The sequence below is a fragment of the Gavialis gangeticus genome, unplaced genomic scaffold, assembly GCF_001723915.1.
Source record: "Gavialis gangeticus isolate Ggan-Ray unplaced genomic scaffold, GavGan_comp1, whole genome shotgun sequence".
NCBI classification, from domain to species: domain Eukaryota; kingdom Metazoa; phylum Chordata; order Crocodylia; family Gavialidae; genus Gavialis; species Gavialis gangeticus.
The window spans coordinates 7,175,409-7,185,024 of NW_017729031.1; the positions used below are offsets into that span (position 1 = coordinate 7,175,409).

At 41.9% G+C, this 9,616-nt stretch overlaps 1 protein-coding gene across 4 annotated transcripts in view; it reads right to left on the minus strand.

The window, feature by feature from the left end:
- Positions 1-9,616, minus strand: part of RIF1 (replication timing regulatory factor 1) — an 81,801-nt gene that overhangs the window by 64,762 nt on the left and 7,423 nt on the right. For all 4 annotated transcript variants that reach the window (XM_019522426.1, XM_019522425.1, XM_019522422.1 and 1 more), the window contains exons 2-6: positions 8,995-9,073; positions 6,654-6,750; positions 4,876-5,006; positions 4,703-4,797; positions 2,146-2,335 (exon numbers count right to left, since the gene is read on the minus strand). In XM_019522426.1, coding sequence (XP_019377971.1) covers positions 2,146-2,335; positions 4,703-4,797; positions 4,876-5,006; positions 6,654-6,750; positions 8,995-9,073 — 592 coding nt within the window. The remainder of the gene's footprint in view (positions 1-2,145; positions 2,336-4,702; positions 4,798-4,875; positions 5,007-6,653; positions 6,751-8,994; positions 9,074-9,616) is intronic.

A 9,616-nucleotide genomic window follows, 5' to 3' on the forward strand; every position in this document is an offset into this window, starting at 1 on the left:
GGGGAGGGGACCACGGGGGGGGGGGACCCCTGCCAGGCTCCATCCCTTGCCTGCTCCCCCAGCTTCCTCCCATGGCTGCCCCGCCCACCCCAGCTCCTGCTGCTTTAAAAAAAAAAAAAAGCCCCACTCACCAGGTGCTGCCAGGTGGTGGCCGATCCCCACTGCCCCCCCGCTGCATGGGGGGCTATGTCACGAGCCCCCCGCCCCCATCTGCTCCCCCATGAGTGCCCCACCAGGGTCAGCTCCGGCCCTTTAAGAAAAAAAACTGAGAAAAGCTCCAGGACTCACTGCTCCTGCAGCAGACTCCAGGGACTCATGCAGAGCCCCCCATGCAGTGCAGGGCAGCAGGGATTGTCCCTTGCCTGCGAGTCTGGGGGGTTTTCTTGGTTTGCTTTTTTTTTCCCCCCCCTTAAAGGGCCAGAGCCGCAGCAGCCATGGAGGGGGCTGGGACAGGTTTCGGGGGCTTGTGCAGAGACCCCCCACACAGTGTGGGGCAGTGGGGATCGCCCCTCCCCCCCTTGCAGTGAGTTGGGGCTTCTTTTTTTTCCAAGTGCTGGGAGCTGGAGATGCGGGGCAGCCATTGCCAGGCTGGGGGAGCGGGGATAGGGCCTGGGCAATTTGGAAATTCGGCTAAATCATCAAATCGAATCACTGTCCCCCAAACTGGCTGAATCTGAAGCGAATACTAGCTGCTTTGCACAGGCCGACTGGTAAGTCTGTTTTGAGGGAAGTGTTGGGGTGGTGGAAGTTCAAGGCCCCCCGTGAAGAGGGAGAGTGGGGCTGCGGCAGATGCTGCACAGCTGGGGCTGGGCACCAGATGGAGCTGGGAGCAGTCTGTCCAGGGGGTGCAGGGGAAGGGATGGGCACATGCACCCCGGGACGGTATGTGCCCCTGGATGTGCACATGGGGCAAGGGCAGGCTGCTGCTGCAGGCTGGGACCAGGGCTGCACTGGGCTGCTTGAGGCAGGTGGTGGCGGAAGTGCTGGGAGGACGGTTACAGTGACTTTTGGGGTGGCTGCAGGCCCCCCCACCATAGCCTCCTTCCCAGCGCTGTGACCACCTGACCCGAGTGCAGCCCCCACTGGGAAAAGCCCAGCACCACCTCCAGCCCCAGTGGCAACCCGCTTTCACTCCGCATGCAGATGCAAGGGCACGTTTCCCATCCTGTCCCTGCACCCCCTGAACAAGCTGCTCATGGATACATCCCAGCTGTGCAGCACCTACCTCTGCCCCAGCCCCACTCCCTCTCTCACGGTGGGGGCCTTGATCTGCTCCCCCATGCCCCTTCCCTCACCACAGACTTACCAGCCAGATCTGGCAGCTCTCCATGCTGCCAGGCTGTGCTCCTGGCCGCTTGTGCACTACGCTGCAGCTGCACGCATGCACAGGGTATTTATTGGCCACATAAGCCAAAAAATGGCGATTGCCAATGCTCTCAATTTTCCTTGTATCAGTACTGATCTGATATGGAACCGATGCATCAGTGCACCGCTATAGGACAGTCTTACGGACCTGTCACGAAAGTTTTTTATAGCTGCAAGCTTTAATTCACTTGACCTTTAGTTTTGATGATAATGAAAAAGCCGAAGACATTTTACACAAGGCAAACATAATTTTGCAAGGTTGACTAAGACAACTGGTGAGGTGATATAGAGCCATTCACCTGGGAAGCAGTGAGTTTAATTTAACCCAATTCCATATTTATGTATTGATATTAGCCAAAGTTTGCTATCATTAGACTAGTGAATTAGATGAAGTTAGCTGATGGTCTTGGTTCTTAATAGCTAAACGTTCCAACAAAGTACAAATGAATAATAAAGGCAAAGCCCCTTTCCAAACTGGGTTGGATCACACTGGGACACTGAAACACGTCATTTGCACTTAATTCCCAGGATGAACTTGGTCTTAGAGATTAACAGGCCTTCAATTCTATTGCAGTGTCTAGTTTCACAAGTCAAATTTGCTTGAAATATATACAACTAAAATACACTGTATGAAGCAGCCTATTTAGTCAAATTTGACTCTGAAATATGTCTTTATTAAAGCAAGTTAATTTACCTTCTCAAACATAATAAAGGAATTGCTAGAAGTCTGACATCTTTACTATTCTGACAGAAAAAAATGAAAACACACTTTCCACTTACAGTAGACATAAGATGTTCGGTGATGGCTGCCACTTCTTGCTGTTTCTGAAGTAACAATGGCATACCCATCTCCAATGCAGCTGCACCTCGCAATTGCACCTTATGAGCCGAATGGACAACCAAAGGAATGATCAGCTTTGCCCACCTCACAGCCTCTTCTCCCATTTGAGTTGGAGCCTGTTCCATTAGACTGAGTTCAAATAGGTACACACAGAAATTAATAAACAGGTTATAATTACCAATGTCCACGCCAAAAATATCTTTAGTCAAGGGCAGACAATACACTTTTTAAAATTTAAACTATATCTATATACATTTCATGAAAATACAAATTAAATTTTGAAAAATCTCATACTGTGACACTATCAATTTTGTGCTGAAAAAAATAATTTGGACTCTCCATACCCATAAAAGTATGGCCAAAAAATAGAATATTTACAAAAAAAATAGCACTGCTACTTTATCTTCCTTTTCCATACTAAGCAAGATTTGCACTGTAACTGAAAAGCCAAACAGCTTCCTTTGAACTAGTTTTATTCAATGAAAAGTTTCCAGTTCTTGATGATGAAAACTAAGGTAGCAGATACTACCCAGATGAGGAAGCTCTCCATTATGTTAAAAGGGAAAGAAAGTCTAGAACCCTCTGAACGACAGAAGTCATTCTTGAAGAATACCATCAACTTGAAATAGGTTCTTCTTTCTACATTGTATTTACTTTCAGGTACTACACCTAGATTATTTACCAATTTTTATAATCACTTTCTATCTTTAAAAACATTTGTCTCACTCCCGTGCACAATTCTCCCTCCCACCACCAAAAAGTGGGGGGAGGAAGGGAAGACATTAATAATTAAAGGCAAATTATTAAAACAAAAAACTGCTGCCAAATACACAGTCAAAAGAAATAATTCTCTAAGCTTTCAGTTTTATAGCAATATTAGGTGTTAGTTATAATGAGTAATATTCAGTCAATTATTAATGTAGAAATTAATTAAAGCCAGCTCAGGGATGGCTACACAAGTTGCAGTTACCCATTTGACTAATGTAGACATTAGGGCTGTGAGAAGTTTCGGTCACTGATTCGATTTGATGGAGGTTTGGCCTGATTCAGTGGCTGAATCTCCAAATCTGAATTGAATCAGGAGACCCTTTAATCCTTCCAAATCATATCACAACCTTCCGAATCAATTCAGAGAGAGTCAATGATTTGACCATAGATAGAACTTTAAATGTGTTTTCTACATACCTCAAAATACCAGGTGTCCCGTGAATGCTGAGATGGTGGGGCGGATGGAGTGTCCCACAGGGGCGCGGGGGGGGGGGGTCCCCAGCATGCTCAGCAGCAGACCTGGAAGTGGACCAGAAGCACTTCCGGTCCACTTCTGGGTCTGCGGGGGAGTGTGTGGGTCCCCCACCCCAAGCTCAGAGACTGGAGCCTCCTAGGTCGGGGTGGGGGGGCACCTGGGGTCCTTCCACAGCCGATGATTGCTGAGCCAGTGGGGCGCAGGGGGCCGTGCGCTCTGTAGTGGACATGGAAGTGGACCAGAAATACTTCCAGTCCACTTCTGGGTTCACCACCAAGCATGTGCGGGGCCCCTCCCACGCTCCTGTGGGACGCTCCATTCGCCCCACCATCACAACATTCACAAGCCATGCCTGGTACCTCGACGTATGTAGAAAAAACATTTAAAACTGTTTGGACAAATGGAATCGGGACACCGATCCGAATCAACGAATTGAATCACTGTCTTCAATTCGGGCCAAATCTGAATATGGCCCGTTTTGCATATCCACAGTAGACATATCCAGAACAAACATAACAAGGTATCAGAAATGAAGTGCAGTACAAGTAGTGAACTTATTTTGCAAGGAGCTCAACTTCATTTATGACTCATCCTAAATCTTAGTGACTCACTGTTAGATTAAAATTATCACTGCTCTGAGTGAATTTAAATATACTATTTAAACTGTACCAACAGGTAGAGTTTGTTTTAAAGTGGTTTTAGTCCCAAAATTTAAGATTTGGAATTAAAAGGTATTACAAAACAATATGGAAAATGAAATAAAGATGAACACTTAATTTAACAATTGAACTTTCTCACATAAGTTTTCATTTCCCAAAATCATTAAAATGTGGAAAGACAAAAAAAAAAGTAAAATTTTGAAAAGCAGATTAGCATTTCTACAAGTTTCTGCTTTAATAATTAACAAATGATTTTTATCTGGATATTGTCCATTTTCACATCAGAATCATTCCATTTCTGAAGAGACATTTTCCAAGTAAGACTGCCTGGCAGGCTTTAGAAGCTCAAAAGATATAGTTTTGGGGCAGTTCACAAAAATCTCAGGCTGTCTATTATTCTGAGTTTTTCTTCAGAATCTGGAAGACATTCCTTAGTATAGTATACACCTAACAATTTTACAGATGCCTAAATTTTCTCCTTTAACAAATTTTATTCAAATGTGGTTCTGCCTCCCTGCCCCCCAGCAAAAAAAAGACAAACCCCAAAACAGCTTTAACAATTGTTCTAAAAATCTAAGAATACAGGCCACATACCGTATAATAACATTTAGTGCTTCATATTCAACAACCATGGAATGTACATCTCCTTTAGTAAGTATCATTTCTACTGTAGAAATGATACTGGGCACCTGAGGAAACAATGGCACAGTGGTTAATTCAATCAGAAGATTAATTTTACTAAATAAGTAGAGAATTAAGAAACTCACCTCCTTCCCAACAATTTCAGAAGGAAATGTCTGCTTAGAGATCACCCAAAGTGCTCGAGTGCGCGTGTTTTTGTCTGAGGTTTTTAGAGCAATACTGCTCACTGTTGAAAGTAATTCTTGCATTTCAGTTGCTGAAAGCAGAACACATAGCATTCAAATTCTATTTTCAGAAATCCTAGTCAACTTTTTAGCAAGATTGTGTATCACTTAAAAATACTTTTGCTAATGATCACAGATGTTTATTTGCAGATGTTATTCAAGAGCTATGTAACTCCAAATCCCACAAAGTCTTCATTTAATATTTTAAATATAAGTACATTAAGTTTCCAAAAGCAAGGCTAAAAAAGAGCACCAACAAACAAAAGATTTGAAACAGCATCAATATATACTACCATCTACATCAGTATTACAGAAAACTGAAATACATTTTCAAAGCACATTTCCATCTAAAAAAATGTGTTCCTAGAAAATTAGAACTGGAAGATTAGACATTACTTTATTTTTTTCCAGTGATTCTGTTTGTTTTTTGCAGGCATTTGATAGCAACTATCTACTATAAGGTTCACTATTTTGCCAAAGGTGTGTGCCCATCCCAGGCTTTATAAAAAGGTATTCGGTTAAAAAAGCAACAAAGCTAAAGCTGAAGAGGCAGCAGGCAAGTGTGCAAAGAGAAGAGGGAGAGGATAAGAGTCCTGAACATTTTGATAATTTTCTTTTTAAAACTTGCCTAGGAGACTTTTTAAATATAAAGAAGGAAGACAAAAATTGTAAGGAATCTTGGACATATTATTTCAAATGTACTCACAAATACATGAGCTTGAAGTTAGGAAGTTTCAGTTAAAAAAAATACTGCTATCCTTTTAAACATATTTATGTAGTTCAGTGATTTTGTTTTGTTCACGCAAATGTTTGAAATATTTTTTCATGAGATTTTTCAGGACCCAACCCTCATCCCCCACTATTGTACTAGTCAGGGTAAGACTTTTGAGCGTGACTGACCAACAACTTTTTAATAATTGGTAAGAACCAATTTTTGCATGTCTTCTATTATTCATTTCCTTTCAAAACAATTCTAATATTCTAAAATTTTCTGCAGTGCACAACAGACATTTCCTGCAGGTCAACAGCAAAAGTGGCTGACCTATTTTGGTAACAAAATAGCCATTTTTGCTAACAAAAAGTTTAAATGCATTAGCAATTTAGTAAGTTAACTAGTTACACTAAACTCACTTAATTCCGACTACTGCACTGTTGGAAACAATTATACTGGGAGTGGGATCAGAAGCAGAAGATTGATAAACTACATGGAGAAGCTTGCACTGCTGGCTGTTGCACTGCATGTGTTTTGTGAGGAAGAAGTCATATCAGTCTATGGTATTTGGCTCTGACTTCTTTAGTATTAATTTCACATTTAAAATTTTTTTTTAAATCCCACAAATTAAGGTACTTTATTACTACTAAATCTAAGACTAGCATTTGTACAGACATCTGGAAGATGCATAAGTACTTCCCCATACTGTCATAAAAATGCTAACGTTCTTGGGACCACTGAATGAATCATGTCCCTATTAGTCATAATTCAAGCTGCTCTCACAGCCTGGAATAAATTCTACAACAAATCTCAACATTTTGCCTGCTCTGGTGCCTGAAATAAGTAACTTAAAAATACAAATAAAGACACAAGTTAGGTGTAGCGCTGGAGTGACACTGTAGCACATTTTAAAAATCTAGAATACAGAAAAAAAGTCTGAGCTTTTTTTTTTTTTTTTTTTAATTACCAGATAATTCAGATGTAATCTTCGAGTTAAACACGCAGAATCCTAAAGCTTGCAATGCTGAGCTACACAGCTCTGAGTTTTCACTAGAAATGTGTGCCTATAAAAAGAAAACAGTTCATTACAGCATTGACTCTCATGACTGATTACAAAGGGCGACTATGCATCCTATAAATGCTAAAATGAGTTGAACAATATCAATGAAGTAGAATTGAAATCATTTGAAAAAAGAAAAAAAAGTTTGACAAAATTTAAGCCTTTAGGATACTGAAAAGCATACCTACCTGTTTCCTAGGGCAGGAAAAATCAAATCTAAGTTTACAAAGCAAGTTGAGGTTTTCAAGATACCTTTGCAACTTTTACATATGCTCGGGGGCGGGGGGCAGTGCTTTAATTAAAACAGCTCTTGGTGCTTGAACTGAAGTTCAATGAGCTTTAGTTCAAGAACCCTCACCACCATTTTTCAGGGCAGGGATGCTGATACATGAGATGGAGGAAACTACTGGAGCACAGAAATTGCCATGTTTGGGCAGACTCAATTAATTGGGAAGTCCAGCGTGTCAGAGTAGCCTCCATGCTTGTGTAAAGACACCCTTTAAGACCAGACACTTATGAACTAAACTATCTGCACAGAAACAATTTCCTGTTTTCTTTCTGCTGTTTATATAACCATCACTCTTTCTTTGAGTGCAGTGTTTTAAACAAAATTATTACATGCTTAAAACAGAAATAGGTTGACTGCCAGAAAAAAGGAACCTTCCTTCAAGTGATCTACAAAGAACTTTACATTACTTCAGTAATACTTATTTGATGTCTTTGCTACCAAGAGCAAAACATAATAGGGGTGCACTGATAGAGATTTTGGGGGCCAATATTGATAGTCAATTTTTAAGGAGGCACATTACTGGCTAATATCAATTTGATTTCTGATACCAGACACCAGCTTGAACAGCAGTGTCCAGCTAGTAAGTCTGTTGTGGTGGAAGGGGAGGGGAAAGAGAAGGCAGATTAAGGCCCCCGTGGTGAGGGAGAGAGTGGGGCTAGGGCAGGTGCTGCCCAGTTGGGCAAGGCATGGAATGGGACCACAAGCAACTCATCCAGGGAGCAGGAGTGGGGGTGTCTCTGGCCGTTGCACACACCCCAGGAAGACATGGGGGGCACATGCCTCCACATCTGCATGAAGTGGGACAGGCTGCAGCTGCAGGCTGGGGCTGCACTGGAAGGGGGTACAGGGGAGGGGGCTGCAGCCACCCCAGAATTTGCTGTAGCCCTTCGGTACTCCTTCCAGCACCACCACTGCCTGCCCTGGGTGCCGCCCAGCCTGGCACAGCCCTAGGTACAGCCCATCCCACCCAGATCTGGGCTGGCACATGCCCTGCATGCCCTTCCAGGGTGCGTGCAGTGTCAGGAGCAACGGCCCCCCCAGATAAGCCATGGCTCCATCCTGCGCCCACCCTGGGTGGGAAGCACCTACCCCAACCCCACTCTCTCCCTTACCACAGGGGCTGCCCCCCCATACCCTTTCCCTCCCATCACACCAGGCTTACCAGCTGAATACAGCTCTCCAAACTGCCAGGACGTGCTCCTTGCTACCTATGTGCAATGCTGAGAATGCACACATGCACAAACCATCTATCGGCCACAATGGGCCAATTTCCGATGCAGCCAATTTACGTTATACTCAGTGCTGATCCGATATCTGACCAATGTATTGGTGCACCTCTAAAACATAACTATACAGACAATACTGACTACTATTCTTAAAATTCCTAAATCATTCTGGCCAAGATGTACTGCATATTGATACCCCAGATTATACAAAGATGTTTTTCTTATACTTCCTCTACTACTACAAGAAAGAATTGTGTACTTTTTTCTTAGAAGTTAAAAAAAGAAATACATTGTTTGTTAGCACTATTTTTAACAGGAGTCCCAACAAACAGCTGGCCTTTCCTGGAAAAATAAGAATTCATTGCACTTTAAAGTATTAAATCCCTCCAAAAGGCTTTAGTATCTAAGATGCATTCTAGCATATCAGTGTTTGGTGCATGTCAGTGTACTAGCAGAGAACTTGACAAGGACAAACTAATCTCTCAAGAGTAAAATAAGATGCAAATCTCCAATTTATGAAAGAAAAGACAAGTGAGTACAAATCGTCGATATGATAAATCCTTTAATAGCCAGGTCAAAATCAAGTTAGTTCCTCACCAGCTGGACTACAAGTTAAATGAACACAGTGTTGCTGCCAGATCTAAATTATACAAATAAACCTTTAGCCATTTTACTTACTATCTCTAATAAAATAAAATTATTTAAAAAAAAAAAAAAAGAACACAATACATACCTTAAATATTTTACACAGCCGAGGAAAGTGTTTCCTAACATCTGCAGTGAATTCTTTTCCTGCCTCACCAGTTAGGCGACTTCAGGAACAAGAGCAAAAAAGATAAACCGTTTTACAAATATTATACCTATTTATGTTATGAGGTTTTCTTTACATTATTTAAACTCTCAACTGTTTTAAGAGAAAGCGAATGAATTATGTACATTCTTTATAAAGCTAAACTAACATTAATAATTAATAGTCTAATATAGTGGTGAAGCAAGAGAAAAACAAATCACACTATTAAGCATTCATTCTAAAATCCTACTTAAGCTTAATACTATAAAACTACACAAACTAACAACACAGCAGTTTATTGTTCACCGAGAATTTTACTTTGTATATTGATACTCCTTACTGATGTTAAACACTTAGCACACTAACAACCAAAGTAGAAATTACTACTAAAAGTTAGATCAACTTTACAGTACCACGGGAATGAGTTAAAGCAGGGGTGTCAAGCTCATCCAGCCATGTGGGCTGGGTAGTCGCAGAGGAGGTCTGGGGGATGGACCAGAACCCATCTTCAAAAAGGGGAGGAAACAGGACCCGGGGAACTACAGGTCAGTCAGCCTTACCTCGA